General features: G+C 45.2%; 1 protein-coding gene across 1 annotated transcript in view; it reads right to left on the bottom strand.

Moving 5' to 3' along the window:
* The window catches only part of LOC124043194 (adhesion G protein-coupled receptor B2-like), a 557,845-nt gene that overhangs the window by 146,502 nt on the left and 385,387 nt on the right, over positions 1–25,956 (bottom strand). Inside the window, exon 16 of the mRNA XM_046361489.1 lies at positions 25,421–25,464. Within this exon, the coding sequence (XP_046217445.1) occupies positions 25,421–25,464 (44 nt within the window). The remainder of the gene's footprint in view (positions 1–25,420; positions 25,465–25,956) is intronic.

Below are 25,956 nucleotides of genomic sequence, written 5' to 3'. Positions count from 1 at the left end.
GTGTGTGTGTGTGCAAGGGTGTGTGTGTGTGTGTGTGTGTGTGTGTGTGTGTGTGTGTGTGTGTGTGTGTGTGTGTGTGTGTGTGTGTGTGTGTGTGTGTGTGTGTGTGTGTGTGTGTGTGTGTGTATGTGTGTCAAAGAGAAAGAGAGAACACATATTCATATACAAGAGTGCACATACGTGTGTGTGTGTGCAAGGGTGTGTGTGTGTGTGTGTGTGTGTGTGTGTGTGTGTGTGTGTGTGTGTGTGTGTGTGTGTGTGTGTGTGTGTGTGTGTGTGTGTGTGCAAGGGTGTGTGTGTGTGTGTGTGTGTGCAAGGGTGTGTATGTGTGTGTGTGTGTGTGTGTGTGTGTGTGTGTGTGTGTGTGTGTGTGTGTGTGTGTGTGTGTGTGTGTGTGTGTGTGTGTGTGTGTGTGTGTGTGTGTGTGTGTGTGTGTGTGCAAGGGTGTGTGTGTGTGCAAGGTGTGTGTGTGTGTGTGTGTGTGTGTGTGTGTGTGTGTGTGTGTGTGTGTGTGTGTGTGTGTGTGTGTGTGTGTGTGTGTGTGTGTGTGTGTGTGTGTGTGTGTGTGTGTGTGTGTGTGTGTGTGTGTGCAAGTGCACCTGTGTGCCTTTGAACAGACCCAAAAACCACAATTATGTTCAGCAGCGCTCTGAGAGTTAACAGTCTACCAGGAATACTAGTCAACCTCTGGAGTGGAGAGTATTCACATTTTCTATTGAACCTTTATTTAACTAGTCAGTTAAGAACAAAATCTTATTTACAATGACGGCCTACACCGACAAAACCCGGACGACGCTGAGCCAATTGTGCACCGCCCTATGGGACTCCCAATCACGACCGGTTGTGATACAGCTTGGATTCGAACCAGGGTATCTGTAGTGACGCCTCTAGCACTGAGATACAGTGCCTGAGACCGCTGTGCCCCAAGTATCATGTATCCAGGTGTAAACTTCCATGAAGAACAGACCTTGGACCAGTTAACCTTTCCAAAGTCCTTCCAAATGACCTTTTTAACTGGTACCGGTTCCCTTCAGACGAGTCCTGTGACACTTGTGGGTGTCAGAGAGCAACTCACCTGTCCCTCTCCTCAGTTGAATTCCGTGCTGTCACTGTCACTTGTCCACTCAAGATGAACATTTTTGTCATCTATCGCCCACAAGGTGCCCTTAGAGAGTTCCGAAATTATCTTGACACCTTGATAAGCTCATTTTCTGACGACGGTTCACAGCTCTTCGTATTTGGCAATTTTAACCTCCCGACTTATAATAATAATAATAATATATGCCATTTAGCAGACGCTTTTATCCAAAGCGACTTACAGTCATGTGTGCATACATTCTACGTATGGTTGGTCCCGGGAATCGAACCCACTACCCTGACGTTACAAGCGCCATGCTCTACCAACTGAGCTACAGAAGAACTTCTGCCTTCGATTCATATCTTTCCAACTCTCTCTTTTCAACCCTTGCCTCATTTGAACTCACTCTTTCCCAGTCCCCTCCCACTCACAAGGCAGGCAATACACTTGACCTCATCTTTACTACAGGCTGTTTGCTTACCAATCTCACTGCAACCCCCTCCAGGTCTCTGATCACTACTTTGTTTCCTTTTCTCTGTCCCTCTCCTCCAACCCTAGACACTCAGCCTCTACTGGTCATGCGCGATCTCAACCTTCGCTCTCTCCCACTATTCTCTCCTCTTCTATCATCTCTGCTAAATTCTTCTCCCTTCGGTATTCTGATTCTGCCTCTTCAACCTTACTCTCCTCCCTTTCTGCATTCTAGGACTCGCCCTGTCACCCTGCCCTCCTGTCCCCCTATCCTCCCGGCCAGCCCGGCCCTCCCCAATAGCTCCTTGGCTGAGTGACTCATTGCGAGCATCTGTAGGCAGCTGAATGAAAATGAAGGAAAAGTAAACTTCTGGAGGACCTATCATCTTTCCATTCCCTCCTTTCTACCTTCTCTTCCTCCGTATCTGCTGCTAAAGCCACATTCTAGCACTCAGCATTTCAAGCTTCTGCCTCTAACCCTATAGGAAACTCTTCTCCACCTTCTCCTCCCTCCTTAACCCCCCTGCTGTGTTCCAGTCCAATCAGAGTGATTTACAAGTTTTCATGTAGTTCATATTATCTGATTGTCATAAGGTTCCATGACTTTGTCCAAACAGGGCATCTGAACACACAAAATACATTTGGATGACTTTCATCACATTTTGGGTGTTTCAATTAGCTTTTGTACACCTGTGGTGTTCCTGGCCAAAAAGGACCGGTCATTAGAAATTAATGGGTGAGACTACAATTATTGTATAAAATTGAGTTCAGGCACATGCCCATTCATCAGATGGACACACTTCCTCTTCCAGACTCCCACATGCATGTGTGTTTGAGCACACACCTCACTTGCCTTCTTGGCTTCCATGGCAACCGCCATGGGAACCTTTCCCCAGTAGAATCTGTCCCCCACGGGGGACAGACTCTACCAATAATATATAGAACCTTTCTCGCAGCTCTGGTATATAAAGCTTTTTGAGGCCTTGCTCACAATTCATTCTGTGGCACCACAATGACCAAAAACATACTGTATATGAGGTTCTTGATCATCTCTTTGATCGTGACACTGGTGAGGAGGAGAAAGTCCTTGTTAAACTTTGACACAAAGTAGTCTGTGATAAATGGCACACTATGTTTCATCTGAGTGTATGTTACAGTCAAAATAATCCATACAAAAACAAGTTGTATGAGCTCAGGTCAATGAGGCTGTCATGACGTGGCACTTTCTGGGTATAGATTGTGGCATCCCCCTCACTCTCTCTCTCCTACACACAGGTTCTGTTATTTCAGGTTGTAAATTCCTGGCGGAGACTCTCTCCCACTGGACATGTAGAAAGAGACACAGAGAGAACAAAGGAACTCCTAAATCCCCACAATGGGGATTTGATGCAAAAGGTCCACTTGTGAGAAGGTGGGAATGGTTCGTGGACATTTAAGGGACGGATATGAGAAGTGTGTTTCATTTGGTGACCTCAGAGAGGACTGGAAACACACATAACTAGATCTCTGAATATGTACATTTCTCAATTATGGGGTTTTCATCCAATTCTTGAATAAAATGAATGAATAAAGATGAAATGATTTGTGAAATGATGTAAGGTGACCTTTAATGAAAGATAATAGTATTCCCTTTAAAGTTTAACCAAGTCATTGGCTCGCCCTCATGAGCACAGACATGATCTGGTATCAAGGAACAGCCCTTTTATACTATTACGAATAAAATCCCCTCCTGAGTAAATCCTCTTCAGACCACGCATACCTCGATGGACACCGAGGGGGCACAGGTTGAGTTTAGACCACAAAAACCTCCGTTTAAGCTAAGGTTGCAATGGTTGTTGAATTCCTAACCACGTAGGGTATTGGATACACGGACGGAAATGGTTCAATTCTGAGACTATCGATCCCTACAGAATAAGAGCAAATCTTAGATACTAATTACTAGTCTGCAGCTAGAAATCTATTCAAGAAGAACATTGCTGAATGGTACTCAGAAGTATCCATCCGAACCACGAAAGACTGATCTTCAGGGAAGCAGAGAGAGAGAGAGAGAGAGAGAGAGAGAGAGAGAGAGAGAGAGAGAGAGAGAGAGAGAGAGAGAGAGAGAGAGAGAGAGAGAGAGAGACGATGATGTTGAACTGACTCTCCAACAGACAGATGGACGATTCCAACAGAGATCAAGATGACACACTGAGCGGAAATATATATATTGATTGCAGTTATTCTGTGGAAAGGATTAGCATTTCAATTAATATAATGATCTACTGTGTAGTGATTCCTTATTTGTCTTTCCCGCTGTTCTCAGTCCACACCCCCTTCTCAGTCCACACCCACTTCCCTTTGTCCACCAAGCCGTCCTATTGGCTCAGCCCACTAGGGAACCTCCCCTATCATGTCCTTGTAACCATATCTACTGTTTGTATGTTTAAGCATTTATGTGATTATTTAGTTAGTCAGTAAATAAATGACTAAGACAATTGGTGTATGGATGATCTATAGTATAGGCTGAGTTCGTGCAGATAAACATCAATTTACGACGTTTGGAATGAGACTAACGTGAGGTAAAGAATAATTAATTAATTAGAAGACTAATTGATCAGATATTAAAATATCTGAAGAGTTATATTAGGAAAATTATAACTTTGTAATCTGAAGATTTTCCTTGGTGCCCCGAAATCCTAGTTAATTACATTTACATGATTAGTTTAATTACGTAATAATAATTACAGAGAATTGATTTGATAAAATAACAGTCTTTACTTGAATATAATGATGCCAAAGACACGACGAGACCTTCAGGCCATAAATTGCAAATAGAAGTTCAAAACTTGTAATGTTCACAAGAACGTAAGCTGATAAAAAGATCTAACACAACATTAGGTGATAATATATGTATTATTATGGATTTAGAACCAGCTATAATAGGGCGGTCATTTTGGACCGGGAACACAGAATTAGTTAATTTTAACATGAAACGAACACAACAGGAGGGTTAATCCACCACCTCCTCCAAACTCATTCTCTGTGGACAACACTGTCAACCACTTTGAAAAGAAGGTTGGTGACACCTGCTCCTCATTCAGTCAGCCTATTGAGTCCACTGATTCAAACTCTCACAGAACTACCCTACGTCTTGACCTCTTTCTCCCCTCTCTCTCCAGATGAAATCCGGCGATAAGTGAGGTCCGGTCGCCTCAGACAACATGCTCCATCTACACCTCACCTCCTTCAGAGCATCTCTGGAGACCGTCTCCTGCTGCAACCTATTCAGAATTGTGCAGCCAGCCTGGTGTTCAACCTTCCCAAAGCCTCCCATGTCACCCAGCTCCTCCTCACACTCCACTGGCTTCCTGTTGAACACTAGAGCCAAACTAAGAGAAGCTGCCCTTCCAAAGGACAGATCAAAACAACACATTGTCTCTGTATCTGCTGTACCAGAGGAATGTTTCACTGCTGGTTCATTTTGTTTCCCTGTCAGTCATTTTCTCATTGGATATTAAAGTGTATTTTAGTCCTTTGTTCATTAGTCCTTTGAGTGGTTTTATTCTATTAGCAGGGATGAGGTGGAAGGTGAGCAGGACAGAGCTGGTTGGTGCTACTCTTTCTATCAGTAGGAGTCACGACAAAAGCCAAGCATGCAACACACATAAACGCACGCACACACACACACACAACAATGGCACATGTAGGCGTGCGGCTTATCCCAAGGAACAGGGGGAGGATGGCAGACAAACACTCTCAATCTGGTTATAAGGAGATCGGTGCTTAGGCTTTCCATGGATGAGTGAGAAAATAAGGGAGCAGGACATTGAAAAACAGAATAAGGGAGCGGGACATTGGAAGACAGAATAAGGGATGAGGACATTGGAAGACAGAATAAGGGATCGGGACATTGGAAGACAGAATAAGGGATCAGGACAATGAAAGACAGAATAAAGGAGCAGGATGATAATATATAATAATAATATATGCCATTTAGCAGACGCTTTTAACCAAAGCAACTTACAGTCATGTGTGCATACATTCTACGTATGGGTGGTCCCGGGAATCGAACCCACTACCCTGGCGTTACAAGCGCCATGCTCTACCAACTGAGCTACAGAAGGACCACATAATGAAAGACAGAATAAGGGAGCAGGACAATGAAAGACAGAATAAGGGGGCAGGACAATGAAAGACAGAATAAGGGGGCAGGACAATGAAAGACAGAATAAGGGGGCAGGACAATGAAAGACAGAATAAAGGAGCAGGACAATGAAAGACAGAATAAGGGATCAGGACAATGAAAGACAGAATAAGGGATCAGGACATTGAAAGACAGAATAAAGGAGCAGGACAATGAAAGACAGAATAAAGGAGCAGGACAATGAAAGACAGAATAAAGGAGCAGGACAATGAAAGTTAGAATAAAGGAGCAGGACAATGAAAGACAGAATAAAGGAGCAGGACAATGAAAGATAGAATAAAGGAGCAGGACAATGAAAGACAGAATAAAGGAGCAGGACAATGAAAGACAGAATAAGGGATCAGGACAATGAAAGACAGAATAAGGGATCAGGACATTGAAAGACAGAATAAAGGAGCAGGACAACGAAAGACAGAATAAAGGAGCAGGACAACGAAAGACAGAATAAAGGAGCAGAACAATGAAAGACAGAGTAAAGGAGCAGGGCAATGAAAGACAGAATAAAGGAGCAGGACAATGAAAGACAGAATAAAGGAGCAGGACAATGAAAGACAGAGTAAAGGAGCAGGGCAATGAAAGACAGAATAAAGGAGCAGGACAACGAAAGACAGAATAAAGGAGCAGGACAATGAAAGACAGAGTAAAGGAGCAGGGCAATGAAAGACAGAATAAAGGAGCAGGACAACGAAAGACAGAATAAAGGAGCAGGACAACGAAAGACAGAATAAAGGAGCAGGACAATGAAAGACAGAATAAAGGAGCAGGACAATGAAAGACAGAATAAAGGAGCAGGACAATGAAAGACAGAATAAAGGAGCAGGACATTGAAAGACAGAATTAGGGAGCCAAAAAACAGTCTAAAAAAACATTTCAGGGAAAATAAATCTGATTTAACCATTCAGATACAAGTCCAGGGATCATATTTGTATATGATTTCGAACCACCTATGGATGTGGTTTGCATATGGCTCCAAAATATCAGATTGAAATTTGCTTTCTGGCTGTTCAGACTGCAGGAAATAGTTCAGACCAAAATCGGATATGAAAAAAAATGGGATTTTTTAATAAGTCAATTCAAACTGCCTATGTGAACAATGCTACAATTGTCCATTAATTTCCTTTGAGGTGCCCCATGGGCTCCCAGTGACAATACACTTCCTCAATAAATATGAGATTCATAACATTAATGTCTAATCGTCAACTTTGTCTCGATGGTGGTGTCGTTATGATGTTGGTGTCGTTACTGTATACTCTCTCTCTAACATCTTGTGCAGGAGTGCTTCAGTGCAACCTCCGGCCCCTGGCCCTTGGTCCCTGGCCAGGCTAATCGCTAACTCCTAAGCCTCTTTAGAGGGATTAGCTATCTTCCTGGTGTGCTAGCTAGCCCAGAGCAACGGCAACCAGTGTTCCTTAGCCCAGAGCAAAGGAACACTGGTTGCCATGAGATCCTATGCAGACTTTGGAAACCTATTCTTCATGCTGGCACCAAATGATCTCTGACAATAACTAATTTTGATTCTACTTATACTGAACAAAAATATAAACACAACATGTCAAGTGTTGGTCCCATGTTTCATGAGCTGAAATAAAACATCCCAGACTTGTTTCATACCCACAAAAAGCTTATTTCTCTCAAATTGTGTGCACAAATTTGTTTACATCCCTGCTAGTGAGCATTTCTCCTTTGCCAAGATAATCCATCCACCTGGCAGGTGTGGCATATCAAGAAGATGACTAAACAGCAGGATCAGGTGCACCTTATGCTAGGGGCAACAAAAGGCCACTAAAATGTAAAGTTTTTTCACACAACACAATGCCACAGATGTGTTTGACGGAGCGTGCAATTGGCATGCTAACTGCAGGAATGTACACCAGACCTGATGCCAGAGAAATACATTTTAATTTCTCTACCAAAAGCCGCCTCCATCGTCGTTTTAGAGAATTTGGCAGTACATCCAACCGGTCTCACAACCGCAGACCACGTGTAACCACGCCAGCCCGGGACCTGAGACAGCTGATGAAACTGTGGGTTTGCACAACCAAATAATTTTTTGACAAACTGTCAGAAACAGTTTCATGGAAGCTCCTCTGCATGCTCGTCGTCCACACCAGAGTCTTGACCTGACTGCAGTTTGACGTCGTAACTGACTTCGGTGGACAAATACAAACCCTCGATGCCCAAATGCACGTTGGAAAAGTATGCTCTTCACGGATGAATCCCGGTTTCAACAGTACCGGACAGATGGCAGACAGCGTGGTGTTGTGTGGGAGAGTGGTTTGCTGATGTCAACATTGTGAACAGAGTGCCCTATGGTGGCGGTGGGGTTATGGTACAAGCACGGCCCCATTAACATTGATGGGGCTGTAGTGGAGCAGGTTGAGAGCTTCAAGTTGCTTGGCGTCCACATCACCAACAAACTAACATGGTCCAAGCGTTCCAAGACATTTGTGAAAAGGGCATGGCAAAACCTATTCCCCCTCAAAAGGTTTTACAGCTGCACCATCGAGAGCATCCTGACGGGTTGCATCACTGCCTGGTATAGCAACTGCTCTGCCTCCGACCGCAAGACACTACAGTAGGGTAGTGTGAACGGCCCAGTACATCACCAGGGCCAAGCTTCCTGCCATTCAGGAACTTTATACCAGGCGGTGTCAGAGGAAAGCCCTAAAAATTGTCAAAGACTCCAGTCATCCCAGTCATCCCAGTCATAGACTGTTCTCTCTGCTACCATATGGCAAGCGGTACCGGAGATCAAGTCCAGTACCAAGAGGCTCCTAAATAACCTCTACCCCCAGGCCATAAGACTCCTGAAAAGCTCATTTGCATTGACCCCCCTCCCCCATAACACAGCTGCTACACTCTGTTATTATCACTTTAATAACTCTACCTACATGTAAATATTACCTAAATTAAACTGCTTCCTCAGCCAAAACAGTCAACTTTGGCTCTGTCTCCTTGTCATAAAAGCATATACCCTCACAACAGACAACTACTGTGCATGTACACTAGTGCAAGAGAATAGATCTAATAGAATAGACTCACCCCTTTAGCACTCAAACTATGGGTCCAGAGATGGAGGTATGTCCCAAACTATGGGTCCAGCGATGGAGGTATGTCCCAAACCATGGGTCCAGCGATGGAGGTATGGCCCAAACTATGGGTCCAGCGATGGAGGTATGTCCCAAACTATGGGTCCAGAGAAGGAGGTATGTCCCAAACTATGGGTACAGCGATGGAGGTATGTCCCAAACTATGGGTCCAGTGATGGAGGTATGTCCCAAACTTTGGGTCCAGAGATGGAGGTATGGCCCAAACTATGGGTCCAGCGATGACTGTAGCATGTCTCTAAAGTTCTGTACAATTAACCTACACTCTAGTTGCCAATACTTTTGCCCATACCCTGACATGGTGTGGCTATATTGTATACCTACACCATACATCCAAGATGTTGCATGGAACAGCTCTATACTAAACCCCCAGCAGTGTCCAGCAGCCCTAACAGGTGAAGTCATTCTGACTCTAGCCTAAACTCTAGCTGTCCATAGACACAGCATAAAGCAAACTAAAGTCTACAATCTTGGAGTGTGTGTGTGAGTAGTGTTTAAAGTGGAGTGTGTGTGTGTAATGTTTCAAGCAGTGTGTGTGTGAGTAGTGTTAAAAGCAGAGTGTGTGTGTGAGTAGTGTTTAAAGTGGAGTGTGTGTGTGTAATGTTTCAAGCAGTGTGTGTGTGAGCGTCTGCAGGCTAAAGTCAGTCATGCTGTGGAGAGCTGTTGGACAGAGTGGCAGCTTCCCTTCTGCTCTGTCAGACGGAAAAGTGGAGCAGCCGTCACCCATCCCCCTCCCTCTCCCCCTCTCTCATCCCTCGCTCCGATACCCCCACCCTCTGAATAGCACGTCCGCTGGATGCCTGCCAGAGGGAGGAAGAGGAGGAGTAAGAACAGGAGGAGTAAATGGAGATCTATTTCCACTTCAGGTAGATATCGCCAATAGGGGGCTTAATGTAAGGGGGTGTGACCACGCTTATTCACAGACAGACAGACAGACAGACAGACAGACAGACAGACAGACAGACAGACAGACAGACAGACAGACAGACAGACAGACAGACAGACAGACAGACAGACAGACAGACAGACAGACAGACAGACAGACAGACAGACAGACAGACAGACAGACAGACAGACAGAGACAGACAGACAGGACAGACTTAATCTCCCTTGTGTTAAATATCCTCCTTACCCTGTCTGACATTTAGATAGATTTCTACAAGAATCAAATTAAAAACACACGAAAAAAATATTTTCAGAATGTCTTAGTTCTGAGCCTTTACATTTGCTTAAGTTATATGTTGATCATTTGATATGTTAACCCTTTATGTGGGCACAGAGAGGTTGCCTGAGCTAAGTTAATTTGAGGAAGTGAAACATGACTGCTTGAGCAATGGTGCACCGTGGTTGGTCAGTTCAGGTTGGCCCAGGATTGGCCAGATATCACCTTGCTTACAGAATGATGCAGATACTCACTGTTATACAGCTACTCCATGTCTTTTGGCTGGAAGAATAACATGCAGCACACTGTGATATAACATCTACATACCACAAGAAGATTAAAGTGTTTTGTTCAGTGTAGTATGTGGGTAGGTTTTGTGGCTTTTATGTTTGTGTGTGAGCTTGAGGTGGGTAGGTTTGTAGCGGCTGACCAGTGATAGTGTAGTGATGTGCATGTGTGTATGTTTGCGTGTGTGGGTGTGTGCATAAGCGTGTGTATGTGTGTGTGTCCCAGCCAAGTCACCTGCGATACAAGTCAGTGTGTGACGTTCATCCACATCAGAGGATGTTAGGAGAAACGTGGAAACTGGCCACTAGGGGCAACAGTGAGCGCTGTTATCTTCAAGTAGGTTTTGGTTTTGCTAGGGTGCTGTGGATGGGGATGGTGCGTGGGAACAATGCAGGAGTGGCTTTGGGACAAGTCTCTGAATGTCCTTGAGTGGCCCAGCCAGAGCCCGGACTTGAACCCAATCGAACATCTCTGGAGAGACCTGGAAATAGCTGTGAAGCAACGCTCCCCATCCACCCTGACAGATCTTGAGAGAAACCCACCAAATACAGGTGTGCCAAGCTTGTAGTGTCATACCGAAGACTCTGCCAATGGTGCTTCAATTAAATACTGTTTAAACGGTCTGAATCCTTACGTAAATGTGATATTTCCGTTTTTTATTTGTTATAAATGTGCAAACATTTCTAAAAACCTGTTTTTGCTTTGTCAATATGGGGTAATGTGTGTAGATTGATGAGGGGGAAAAACAATGTAATCAATTTTATAATAAGGCTGTAACAAAACAACATTTGGAATATTCAAGGGGTCTGATTTTGAGTATTCTTGTGTTGTGTGTGTGTGTGTGTGTCAACAGGGGTTCAAGCCTCCAGATCAGGATAGTGTTCTGGGTCAGGGGCGAGAGAGATGCTGGAGGCAAGGTCAGGGACCAATGTCAGAGAGAAGCATAAAATACTTCATCCCTAAGCAGAGAGAGGCTTCAGAGACATATCCCAGCCAAGGAGAGAGAGAAAGACTTCAGAGACATATCCCAGTCAGGGAGAGAGAGAGAGACTTCAGAGACATATCCCAGCCAGGGAGAGAGAGAGAGACTTCAGAGACATATCCCAGCCAGGGAGAGAGAGAGAGAGACTTCAGAGACATATCCCAGCCAGGGAGAGAGAGAGAGACTTCAGAGACATATCCCAGCCAGGGAGAGAGAGAGAGAGACTTCAGAGACATATCCCAGCCAGGGAGAGAGAGAGACTTCAGAGACATATCCCAGCCAGGGAGAGAGAGAGAGAGAGAGAGACTTCAGAGACATATCCCAGCCAGGGAGAGAGAGATAGACTTCAGAGACATATCCCAGCCAGGGAGAGAGAGATACTTCAGAGACATATCCCAGCCAGGAGAGAGAGAGAGAGAGAGAGAGAGAGAGAGAGAGAGAGAGAGAGAGAGAGAGAGACATGACCCAGCCAAAGAGAGAGAGAGAGAGAGAGAGAGAGAGAGACATGACCCAGCCAGAGAGAGAGAGGGAGAGAGAGACATGACTCAGCCATTGAGAGAGAGAGAGATCAAATAGATCACCACTCTATGACCTGCACTCACACAGAATAGGAGCCCAGACCAATCAGCCAGGCTTCACCATCCCTGCCTGCTGCACCCCTCCTCCCCAACCCACAGAACAGCCTCCCACTGACAGCGGCACCGGCACAGACCAGCCACACCCCAGCTCCAACACCCACCAGCCCCCCCCTGCCCCCTCCAGTCCAGAAGTAACACTGGCTGACATCGTCCTGTTCATGGACTCAAATGGGAAGTTTGTTCAGGAGTAGAAACTTTTCCCTCGACACAAAAGGAGAAAGGTGTGGTGCCCAACAACACAGAGTGCCATGGAGCTGCTTGATAAGGCCCATCTCGGGTTGCTAAGCCACATAATCATACATACCGGAAGCAATGACCTGCGTGCTCAGCAGGAGTGGGTGGCGACCTCACTACGGAGAGGGATTGAGAAGGCCTCCGCAATCTTCCCCAACTCAAGAATCGTGGTGTCAACCCTTCTACAGAGGAAGGACTTCCACCCTTCCACAATCCAAAGAATAAACGCCAGCCTCTCCCAGGACTGTGCCCTGCGACCCAATGTACACCTGGCCCACCATCCCACCCTCGTTCTGGACTGTCTCTATGACCATGTTCACTTGTACAGGGAGACAGTCCCCTTTCTTGCTGAGACTCTCAAGGACGCCGCTTTAAACCGCAGTCCGACCTCTCCACCCAGGAACAGTGGAACAATCTCCACCCTGCCAAGATCACCAAGACAACACCCGGGACCAGCACCCTGGAACCCCCAGCCACGACCCCAGCACCACCAACCTCAATGCCCACCAAGGACAGCACAGCCCACCCTATCCCAGCTTCCGAGCCACCCAGACGAGGCCTCCCACCCCCCTGCCCCCCACCGCAGACCCACACTTGGAGGAGCCACAGCCCAGCAGGCTGTGAGAGGAGCAACTGGCCCAGCCCCCACCAACCAAATGAGTGACACTAAACAAATGCTGAGTCTACTATGCTCACATGTGATAGGCCGAGGATCATGGTAAGATGAGCACAAGAACTCCACCATCCTCACACTACACCCACCCAAGTGGTATGACAAAAATTCTATACTAAATGATAAACAAATCACATTTGCATAATAAGAGTTTACTTTAATTGAAAAATCCTATTGTAATAGTTCTTGTTTGATTGTGAGTGTTTGTCTCATTTTGAAGGTAAAAAAAAAAAGTCATGAAATCTTTTTACGTTGCATGTTGGAATTTACAAGGATTGAAGTCCTGTGCTTTTAGACTAAAGAGTAGAAACCCAGACTTCCTGAAATAAATTAATGATGTTGATATTGTAGTAGTACAGGAAACATGGTGCAGAGGTGATGTTTCCACTGGCTGTCCTCTAGGTTATGGGGAGATAATCATACCATCCATCCACTACCATCCACTGGCTGTCCCTAGGTTATATGGAGATAATCATCCAGGTTATAGGTTATATGGAGATAATCCACTGGCTGTCCACCATCCACTGGCTGTCCACTAGGTTATATGGAGATAATCATACCATCCACTGGCTGTCCACTAGGTTATAGGGAGATAATCATACCATCCATCCACTAAAATGAAAAGAGATAATCAAACTAAATGAAAAGGGCAGAGACTCAGGGGGAATGCTAATATGGTATAAATCTGAACTAATTCATTCAATCAAATTGATCAAAACAGGATTATTTACATGGTTAAAAATCAACAAGGAGACTGTCTTTACAGATGAAAATGTCTTCCTCTGTGCCACATACATTCCCCCCTCAGAGTCACCCTACTTCAATGAAGAGAGTTTCTCCATTCTAGAGGGGGAAATTAGTCACTTCCAGGCCCAAGGCAACGTACTGGTGGAGACCTGAATTCTAGAACAGCAGAAGAACAAGACACTATTAACAGTCATGGGGATAAACACCTACCAGGAAGCAACAACCTTTCCCTCCCCACAGACCCCCCCAGAAACAACTATGACAAAGTGGAGTACAGCTCGTGGAGCTCTGTCAAACACTGGGTCTGTACATAGTCAATGGTAGGCTGGGAGGGGACTCTTTTGGTAGGTACACCTAAAGCTCTGTCAAACACTGGGTCTGTACATAGTCAATGGTAGGCTGAGAGGGGACTCTTTTGGTAGGTACACCTAAAGCTCTGTCAAACACTGTGTCTGTACATAGTAAATGGTAGGCTGAGAGGGGACTCTTTTGGTAGGTAAAGCTCACCTAAAGCTCATCCCTTGGTAGCAGCACTGTATACGACTTCCTCAGCGACCTAAACCCAGAGTCTCTCAGAGCCTTCACAGTCAGCCCACTAACACCTCTCTCAGAGCCTTCACAGTCAGCCCACTAACACCTCTCTCAGAGCCTTCACAGTCAGCCCACTAACACCTCTCTCAGACCACAGTAAAATCACAGTGTATCTGAGAAGAGCAGAACCCAACCATGAAGCATCACGGCCCAATAAATTACATGGTACAAAACAGGCCTATAGATGGAGTGCAAACAGTACAGACATCTACCAAAAAGCAATTAATAGCCAAAAAATACAATCTCTCCTTGACACCTTTTTAGCCTTAACATTCTCCTACAGCAATGAAGGTGTCAATTTGGCTGTTTGGAACATAAACTTTATATTTGACAAATTAGCCTCCTAAGAAAGTAATTGAGAAATATATCTAATCAAAAACACAGCGAACCAGGCAACAAAAATACACGACTTCAATATGGGGAAACACTGAAGCAATACAAACACCCTGAGAACAAAAAGGAACAGCACATTAGAAATCAGCTGGATGGAATTGAGGAATCCATAGAATCAAACCACTTCTGGGAGAATTGGAATAAATTAAACAAACCTCATCATGAGGAATTGGCTCTCCAAAAAGGAGATATGTGGAGAAATCACTTTGCAAACCTCTACAGCAATATAACAAAGAGCCCAGATCAAAAAGATATACAAGAAAAATGACAAATCCTTGAATCAGCAGTCAAGACTATCAGAATACTGTGGATCCCCAATTACAGAAGAAGAACTATGCACTCTCCAACCCAAAAAGGCCTGTGGTGCTGATGGTATTTTAAATGTAATGATCAAATATACAGACCACAAATTCAAATTGGCTATACTCAAACTCTTCAACATTATCCTCGCTGCTGTTATGCAGGTGAATGAGGACCCAAAAGCGACTTGGCGAAAACAGAGTCTTTAATCCAGTAAAGTAAATATACAATCATAAAGCACAATTCCACTCGTAATGACGAGAACAGACTAGAGACTCGATCATGAACTGCAGGTTGCCTCGGGAAGGCACTTGAACGTAGCAGACTCAGACACCTGCTCACCACGCAGCATCTGAGGGAAACACGACACGACAGGGCGATACACAGACACAGCACGGTGAACAATAGACAAGGATCCGACAGGGCAGGAACGGAAAACAAGGGGAGAAATAGGGACTCTAATCAGGGAAAAAGATAGGGAACAGGTGTGGGAAGACTAAATGATTGATTAGGGGAATAGGAACAGCTGGGAGCAGGAACGGAACGATAGAGAGAAGAGAGAGAGGAAGGGAGAGAGAAAAAGGGGAACGAACCTAAAAAGACCAGCAGGGGGAAAACGAACAGAGGGAAAAGCAAAATGACAAGACAATATAAGACAATACATGACAGCTGCATGTATGTTCCCCGATATTTGGAACCAGGGATTGATCACACCAATCTATAAAAATGGAGACAAATTTAACCCAAATAATTACAGACGAATGTGCATTAACAGCAACTTGGGGGAAATTCTCTGCAGTATTATAAACAGCAGACTACATCCTTTCCTTGACGAACACAACGTCCTGAGCAGAAGCCAGATTGGATGTATAAAACATGATGGTACAACAGACCACATTTACACACTCCACACTCTAATTGATAAACAAGTAAAGCAAAACAAAGGCAAAATCTACTCGTGTTTTGTAGATTTCAAGAAAGCATTTGATTCAATTTGGCACAAAGGTCTTTTTTATAAACAAATAGGAAGTGGTATTGGAGGGAAAACATGATTTTATTAAATCAATGTACACTAAAAACAAATGTGTGGTTAAAATTGGCAACAAGTAAACAGACTTCTTCTCTCAGAGACGTGGAGTGAAACAGGGCTGCCCAATAAGTCCAACACTATTTAACATCTACATTAATGATTTGGCCAAAAAAATTGCACCTTGTATCACCCTACACAACACTGTGTACGCAGATGACATGGTGCTGCTGTTTCCCACTAAAGAGGGGTTACAGCAGCACCTAGATCATCTTCACATGTTCTGTCAGACCTGGGCTCTGACCGTTAACCGAAAAAAACTAATATAATGATATTCCAAAAAAGGTCCAGAAATAAGGATGACAAATATAAATTATATTTGGACACAGTTCTATTAGAACACACCAAAAACTACGCATGTCGAGGACTAAATATCAGCAACACAGGTAGCTCTCACATGGCTGTGAATGAGCTGAGAGACAAAGCAAGAAGAGCATTCTATGCCATTAAAAGGAACATCAACATCGAAATTCCAATTAGAATCTAGCTCAACATTTTTCAATCAGTTATAGAACCAATTGCTCTATATGGCAGTGAAGTATGGGGTCCAATCTCTAATAATGAATTTTGCAAATGGGACAAACATCCAATCGAAATGCAGAGTTTTGCAAGACTGTATTGCAAGTGAAAACAAAAACTCAAAATAACGCATGTAGAGAAGAATTGGGCCAATACCCCCTCCTCATTCGAATAGAAAAAAGAGCCATCAAATTTTACAATCATCTAGAAACAAGTGACCCCAAAACATTCCATCACACAGCTCTACAATATCAAGAGATGAAACAAGAGAAGAGTCCCCCCAGCCAGCTGGTTCTGGGGCTCAGTTCACCAACCCAAACCAACCCCATAGAGCCTCAGGACAGCACTCAGAAAATCTGGCCCAAACAAATCATCACAAAACAAAAATAAAAATATATCACCTATTGGAAAGATGCCACAAAAAAATCTAAGTAAACTTCAATGCTATTTGGCTCTAAACAGACAGTACATAGTGGCAGACTATCTGAACACTGTGACTGATAGAAAACGGAGGAAAACATTGACTAGGTACAGACTCAGTGAGCACAGTCTGGCTATAGAGACCGGTCGTCACAGACAAACCTGGCTGCCCAGAGAGGACAGTCTGTGCTCACTCTGCTCCAGGGGAGAGGTAGAGACAGAGCTGCATTTCCTATTACACTGTGACAAATACTCAGACCGAAGAGAATATTCCTTTCCCAAAATTATAATTTAATACAAATCATTTGAAACTATAAAAGATGAAGAAAAAATCAAATATTTATTGGGTGAAAAGCAAAGATGTGCAGTTTTGGCAGCCAAATATGTGTCCTCCTGCCACAACCTGAGGGACAGCCAGTGAAAAGTGCAAAGTAATGTTGATAATATTTCCCATCTTGTTTTGTTTTGTCTTTCATACCAAGTCATGTGTCTTCTCAGTCATGTTGACACTGGTCCACTACCAGGTCATGTGTCTTCTCAGTCATGTTGACACTGGTCCACTACCAGGTCATGTGTCTTCTCAGTCATGTTGACACTGGTCCACTACCAGGTCATGTGTCTTCTCAGTCATGTTGACACTGGTCCACTACCAGGTCATGTGTCTTCTCAGTCATGTTGACACTGGTCCACTACCCATTGTCTGGTCCACTACCAGGTCATGTGTCTTCTCAGTCACTGGTACCATTGCATATATTGGTCCACTACCAGGTCATGTGTCTTCTCAGTCATGTTGACACTGGTTCACTACCATTGCTGTAATATATTGGAGGGATTGTATTGTAATGTTTGTAATGTATTGCTGTTCTCATTAATATTGTTGTTGAAGTGGTTGTTAATAGTAATCCCATGTCCACTATGACTATTATTATTGCTGTTGGTACCACCATTTATTTATATATATAAATATAAATATATATATATATATATATATATATATATATATTATGTATAAACATATATTTTTCGATATGTATGCTTTGACAATGTAAGTAATAATGAACTTGCCATGTCAATAAAGTCAATTGAATTGAATTGAGAGAGAGAGAGAGAGAGAGAGAGAGAGAGAGAGAGAGAGAGAGAGAGAGAGAGAGAGAGAGAGAGAGAGAGAGAGAGAGAATCATGACCCAGCCAGAGAGAGAGAGAGAGAGAGAGAGAGAGAGAGAGAGAGAACGTGAGAGACATGACCCAGCCAGCCAGAGGGAGAGAGAGAGAAAGAGGGACAGACATGACCCAGCCAGAGAGAGAGAGAGAGAGACAGGCTCAGCCAGAGAGAGAGACTGAGAGAGAGAGACATGACCCTGCCAGAAAGACAGAGAGAGAGATAGAGAGAGAGGGACATGAACCAGCCAGAGAGAGAGAGATAGTGAGAGAGAGAGAGAGATGACCCAGCCAGGAGAGAGAGAGAGAGAGAGAGAGAGAGAGAGAGAGAGAGAGAGAGAGAGAGAGAGAGAGAAAGGGAGAGAGAGAGAGAGAGAGAGAGAGAGAGAGAGAGAGAGAGAGAGAGAGTGGAGTGTAGTGGAGTGGAGTGGAGAGTGTGGATGTGGGGACACCAGATCATCTAAAAAAACAGAGAGATGAACCTGGAGAAGAGTTCCCTAAGCAAGCTGGTCCTGGGGCTCTGTTCACAAACAGACCCCACAGGACAACAACATAATTAGACCCAACCAAATCATGACAAATCAAAAAGATCATTACTTGACACAATGGAAAGAATTTACAAAACAAACTGAGCAGGCTAGAATGTTATTTGGCCCTAAACAGAGAATGCAGAGTAGCAGAATACCTCTCCACTTCAAGTGAGGAAAAGTAGCTAACTGCTCTCTCAAGTCTCTTCATTGAGCAGTGCAGCCCAAGTAGAGTTGTTGCTATGGATACATAATACACATTTCAGTTGAAAGCATTCAGTGGTACAACTGGCTAGGTATCCCTTTTCCCTGTCCTTTCCCTTCCCCTCCATGAACAGAGCTCATTCAGAGTGAGCAGCGCTCAGGGAACGAGTGACAGACAGAGCAGCAGGGGTGGCGTGGGGATAGGGTAGGGTAGGGTATGGTATAGTAGGATTAGGGATAGGAATAGGGCAGGGCATGGTAGGGTAGAGTAGGGGTAGGGGTAGGGTTAGGGGTAGGGTAGGGTGTGTGTGTGTGTGAAACCATTAGAGACCTCACTCCACCTGAACCCATTAGAGACCTCACTCCACCTGAACCCATTAGAGACCTCACTCCACCTGAACCCATTAGAGACCTCACTCCACCTGAACCCATTAGAGACCTCACTCCACCTGATCCCAGGTAGAGACCTCCCTCCACCTGGACCTATTAGAGACCTCACTCCACCTGAACCCAGGTAGAGACCTCACTCCACCTGAACCCATTAGAGACCTCACTCACTCCACCTGAACCCAGGTAGAGACTTCCCTCCACCTGAACCCATTAGAGACCTCACTCCACCTGAACCCATTAGAGACCTCACTCCACCTGAACTGAACCCAGGTAGAGACTTCCCTCCACCTGAACCCATTAGAGACTTCCCTCCACCTGAACCCATTAGAGACCTCACTCCTCCTGAACCCAGGTAGAGACTTCCCTCCACCTGAACCCATTAGAGACCTCACTCCACCTGAACCCATTAGAGACCTCACTCCACCTGAAACCAGGTAGAGATCTCAGTCCACCTGAACCAAGTTGCATACAATTTGACACAGATCCATTTATATGATAAACAGAGGGAGAGAAATAAAGACATACTGTCAATAGAGAGAGAGAGAGAGAGAGAGCAGAGAGAGAGAGAGACCAGAGAGAGAGAGAGAGAGAGAAAGAGAGAGAGAGAGCAGAGAGAGAGCAGAGCGATAGAGAGCGAGAGAGAGTGAGAGAGAGAGAGAGAGAGAGAGAGAGAGAGAGAGAGAGAGAGAGAGAGAGAGAGAGAGAGAGAGAGAGAGAGCAGAGCGATAGAGAGCGAGAGAGAGTGAGAGAGAGAGAGAGTGATAGAAAGGGAGCGAGAGAGAGAGAGCAGAGCGAGAGAGAGAGAGAGAGAGAGAGAGAGAGAGAGAGAGAGAGAGAGAGAGAGAGAGAGAGAGAGTGATAGAAAGGGAGCGAGAGAGAGAGAGAGCAGAGAGAGAGAGAGAGAGAGCAGAGAGAGAGAGAGCGAGAGTGAGAGAGAGAGAGAGAGAGAGAGAGAGAGAGAGAGAGAGAGAGAGAGAGAGAGAGAGAGAGAGAGAGAGAGCAGAGAGAGAGCAGAGAGAGAGCAGAGCGAGAGAGAGAGAGAGAGAGAGAGAGAGTGAGAGAGAGTGATAGAAAGGGAGCGAGAGAGAGAGAGAGAGAGAGAGCAGAGAGAGAGAGAGAGAGAGAGCAGAGAGAGCAGAGCGATAGAGAGCGAGAGAGAGTGAGAGAGAGAGAGAGAGAGAGAGTGATAGAAAGGGAGCGAGAGAGAGAGAGAGAAAGAGAGAGAGAGAGAGAGAGAGAGAGTGGAGTGTAGTGGAGTGGAGTGGAGAGTGTGGATGTGGGGACACCAGATGGTGAGGACATATGGGCCTAAAAAAACAAAACTGAACTGTGAACAGAAACTGCTGGCCAATGTAGCATTTTACTTTCTGCACGAACGCACTCACACACACACGCACACACGCACACACGCACACACACACACACACACTTGGATAAAACATGGATACACACACTCACACACACACCTTCAGGCTTACAAACACTCAAGGGGAGGGAGTGAGATTTGCTCAAGAAATGTGTGTCCCGATGCAGCCCTTAAATCCCCAACTGAGTGTATGTTTTAGAAATTGACAGGCTACACACACACACACACAATTATCTCTACAGGAAGTCCATATCAATTAATACAAGTCATATATAGGGGGCGGCAGGTAGCCTAGTGGTTAGAGCGTTTGGCCAGTAACCGAAAGGTTGCTAGATCGAATCCACAAGCTGACAAGGTAAAAAGGTTCTGTGTTTCTCCTCCACTACTGTCTTCTCTGATGCTCTGTGTTTCTCCTCTCTGATGCTCTGTGTTTCTCCTCCACTACTGTCCTCTCTGATGCTCTGTGTTTCTCCTCTCTGATGCTCTGTGTTTCTCCTCTCTGATGCTCTGTGTTTCTCCTCTCTGATGCTCTGTGTTTCTCTTCTCTGATGCTCTGTGTTTCTCCTCTCTAATGCTCTGTGTTTCTCCTCCACTACTGTCCTCTCTAATGCTCTGTGTTTCTCCTCCACTACTGTCCTCTCTGATGCTCTGTGTTTCTCCTCTCTGATGCTCTGTGTTTCTCCTCTCTAATGCTCTGTGTTTCTCCTCCACTACTGTCCTCTCTAATGCTCTGTGTTTCTCCTCTCTGATGTTCTGTGTTTCTCCTCCACTACTGTCCTCTCTAATGCTCTGTGTTTCTCCTCCACTACTGTCCTCTCTGATGTTCTGTGTTTCTCCTCCACTACTGTCCTCTCTAATGCTCTGTGTTTCTCCTCAACTACTGTCCTCTCTAATGCTCTGTGTTTCTCCTCTCTGATGCTCTGTGTTTCTCCTCCACTACTGTCCTCTCTAATGCTCTGTGTTTCTCCTCCACTACTGTCCTGTCTATCTGTCTGTTTCTATGCCCCTGGAGGTTTGTCTTTTTCTAGTGACAAGGGGGATGGGAAATGTGAAATACTTCTGTAAACAAACTTTTTGCACTGCAGTATGTTGTTATATCTCTGTAGGATCCTTTCTCAGGTACCCATCAGTCTCCCTATCTCCCTGGGTTATACACACACCCTGGGACATGTACACACACACAATTCTCCCTGGGTTACAGATAAAAGCACTACTGTGCTCATCTTCCCTGATCCCCTACCAGAGGAGCATACACACACACACACACACACACACACACACACACACACACACACACACACACACACACACACACACACACACACACACACACACACACACACACACACACACACACACACACACACACACACACACACACACACACACACACAGGCTATAATCCTGTGTGTTTGGATGTATTGCTGTGTGACAGTGACAGTAACATTGCCAAAATCTGAGAATTTCTGTCCAAAAATGATGCAGAAAAATGTATCCATGCTTTTGTCACTTCTAGGTTAGACTACTGCAATGCTCTACTTTCCGGCTACCCGGATAAAGCACTAAATAAACTTCAGTTAGTGCTAAATACGGCTGCTAGAATCCTGACTCCTGTCTGGGTTGGCGACCTCCCTCCCTTGGGTTGTGCCGTGGCGGAGATCTTTGTGGGCTATTCTTGGCCTCAGGATGTGGGCTATTCTTGGCCTCAGGATGATAAGTTGGTGGTTGAAGGTATCCCTCTAGTGGTGTGGGGGCTGTGCTTTGGCAAAGTGGGTGGAGTTATATCCTGCCTGTTTGGTCCTGTCCAGGGGTATCGTCGGATGGGGCCACAGTGTCTCCTGACCACTCCTGTCTCAGCCTCCAGTATGTATGCTGCATTAGTTTGTGTCGGGGGGGCTAGGGTCAGTTTGTTATATCTGGAGTATTTCTCCTGTCTTATCCGGTGTCCTGTGTGAATTTAAGTATGCTCTCTATAATCTTTCTCCCTTTCTCTCTTTCTTTCTTTCTCTCTTTCTTTCTTTCTCTTTTTCTTTATTTATTTTTCTCTCTCTCGGAGGACCTGAGCCCTAGGACCATGCCTCAGGACTATCTGGCCTGATGACTCATTGCTGTCCCCAGTCCACCTTGCTGTGCTGCTGCTCCAGTTTCAACTGTTCTGCCTGCGGTTATGGAGTCCTGACTTGTTCACCAGACGTGCTACCTGTCCCAGTCATGCTGTTTTCAACTCTCTAGAGACAGCAGGAGCGGTAGAGATACTCTGAATGATCGGCTATGAAAAGCCAACTGACATTTACTCCTGAGGTGCTGACTTGCTGCACCCTTGACAACTACTGTGGTCACCTATAAACATTTGAACATCTTGGCCATGTTCTGTTAGAACCTCCACCTGGCACAGCCAGAAGAGGACTGGCCACCCCTCAGAGCCTGGTTCCTCTCTAGGTTTCTTCCTACGTTCTGGCCTTTCTAGGGAGTTTTTCCTAGCCACCATGCTTCTACACCTGCATTGCTTGCTGTTTGGGGTTTTAGGCTGGGTTTCTGTACAGCACTTTGAGATATCAGCTGATGTAAAAAGGGCTTTATAAATAACATTTGATTTGATGACCAATCGATAAGTAATATGTAGGATATGTTTGACTACAGATTCCGCCTGTTAGGTGTTGATTAATTGATTAATTGATTGTGTACATTATTCTTCAAAAGGATAGTATTTCCACTGCTCACCAAAGGCTTTGTAATTTCAATTTAACTGTATATTAAACATCCAACATTTTCTATTTTAAATCATCAAAATATTCAATTCAAATTCTCCCAAGAGTGGCATCACAGCACAATTTAAGACCAATTTAAATAAATAAAAAATACAAATAAAACATGTGATGAATGTTGCCTTTGAGCAGTTGAGCATAGAGACAATCCTGTGTTTATTCTCATTGACTCATTTAATTATGCAATTAAAACTGCTTCTGGAAACTGTCTTCACTGTATTTTGAATGGAAGAAAACAGAGCTATTAGATTAAACACACACACACACACATCCAACAGGGCGGCTAACGTGTTAACCCTCGCAAGACTGCAGGCCCAGACGGCATCCCCAGCTGCGTCCTCAGAGCATGCGCAGACCAGCTGGCTGGCGTGTTTACGGTCATATTCAATCATCCTTATCCCAGTCTGCTGTTCCCACATGCTTCAAGAGGGCCACCATTGTTCCTGTTCCCAAGAAAGCTAAGGTAACTGAGCTAAACGACTTCCACCTCGTAGCACTCACTTCCGTCACCATGAAGTGCTTCGAGAGACTAGTCAAGGGCCATATCACCTCCACCCTACCTGACACACTAGACCCACTCCAATTTGCTTACCACCCAAATAGGTCCACAGACGATGCAATCTCAACCACACTGCACACTGCCCTAACCCATCTGGACAAGAGGAATACCTTTGTGAGAATGCTGTTCATCGACTACAGCTCAGCATTTAACACCATAGTACCCTCCAAACTTGTCATCAAGCTCAAGACCCTGGGTCTCGACCCCGCCCTGTGCAACTGGGTACTGGACTTCCTGACGGGCCGCCCCCAGGTGGTGAGGGTAGGTAACAACATCTCCACCCCGCTGATCCTCAACACTGGGGCCCCACAAGGGGGCGTTCTGAGCCCTCTCCTGTACTCCCTGTTCACCCACGACTGTGTGGCCATGCACGCCTCCAACTCAATCATCAAGTTTGAGGACGACACTACAGTGGTAGGCTTGATTACCAACAACGATGAGACGGCCTACAGGGAGGAGGTGAGGGCCCTCGGAGTGTGGTGTCAGTAAAATAACCTCACACTCAACATCAACAAAACAAAGGAGATGATCGTGGACTTCAGGAAACAGCAGAGGGAGCACCCCCCTATCCACATCGATGGGACAGTAGTGGAGTGGGTAGTAAGTTTTAAGTTCCTCGACGTACACATCACAGACAAACTGAATTGGTCCACCCACACAGACAGCATTGTGGAGAAGGTGCAGCAGCGCCTCTTCAACCTCAGGAGGCTGAAGAAATTGGGCGTGTCACCAAAAGCACTCACAAACTTCTACACACGCACAATCGAGAGTAACCTGTCGGGCTGTATCACCGCCTGGTACGGCAACTGCTCCGTCCACAACCGTAAAGCTCCCCAGAGGGTAGTGAGGTCTGCACAACGCATCACCGGGGGCAAACTACCTGCCCTCCAGGACACATACACCACCCGATGTCACAGGAAGGCCATAAAGATCATCAAGGACAACAACAACCTGAGCCACTGTCTGTTCATCCCGCTATCATCCAGAAGGCGAGGTCAGTACAGGTGCATCAAAGCATGGACCGAGAGACTGCCTGTTCATCCCGCTATCGTCCAGAAGGCGAGATCAGTACAGGTGCATCAAAGCTGGGACCGAGATACTGAAAAACAGCTTCTATCTCAAGGCCATCAAACTGTTAAACAGCCACCACTAACATTGAGTGGCTGCTGCCAACACACTGACTCAACTCCAGCCACTTTAATCATGGGAATTGATGGGAATTGATGTAAAATATATCACTAGCCAATTTAAACAATGCTTCATAATATAATGTTTACATACACTACATTTTTCATCTCATATGTATATGTATATACTGTACTCTATATAATCTACTGCATCTTTATGTAATACATGTATCACTAGCCACTTTAAACTATGCCACTTTGTTTACATACTCATCTCATATGTATACAGTGTACTCTAACCATCTACTGCATCTTGCCTATGCCCTTCTGTACCATCACTCATTCATATATCTTTATGCACATATTCTTGTGTGCGCGTGCATAAGTGTGTGTGAGTGCGTCCGTGCACACAGGTGTGTGTGTCTGTGTGTAGAGAATAAAAGTGACTTACAGGTTCCCATAGTCCCAGACAACACACTGAGGATCTGATGTGCCCTGGAAGAGACAAAAAACGACAAGAAAATATGAACTGTTACTACCAGAGGAGAGGGGGAGTTGAAAAACGGTAGTGAGAAACTGTTCACTGCCTGAGGAAAACAAGTGAAGGTGTGTGGAGGATGGAAGAAGAGGTAAACAGACAGACATAGGAAGAGAAAGTACAAGACAAGGGAGGGAGAACATGTATTTGCCGGAGGACAGACAGTGAAACAGCTACTGCTGGAGGGGACAGAGATTGTGTGTCAACAATAAAGAGCGAAAAAGAGAGGAGATATAAAGACAGAGAGACAGAGAGAGAGAGAGAGAGAGAGAGCGAGAGAGAGAGGGGGGAGAGAGAGAGGGAGGGAGAAAGAGAGAGAGAGAGGACAGAGAAAGAGAACAGAGAGAGGACAGAGAGAGAGAGAGAGAGAGAGAGAGGGGACAGAGAGACCGAGAGAGAGAGAGAGAGAGAGAGAGCGAGAGAGAGAGAGAGAGAGAGAGAGGGGACGG

This window comes from Oncorhynchus gorbuscha, linkage group LG09, assembly GCF_021184085.1.
Source record: "Oncorhynchus gorbuscha isolate QuinsamMale2020 ecotype Even-year linkage group LG09, OgorEven_v1.0, whole genome shotgun sequence".
In the NCBI taxonomy this organism is placed as follows: Eukaryota; Metazoa; Chordata; class Actinopteri; order Salmoniformes; family Salmonidae; genus Oncorhynchus; species Oncorhynchus gorbuscha.
The sequence above is the reverse complement of the archived record's forward strand: the minus strand, read 5'-3'. Positions and strand labels throughout refer to the sequence as shown.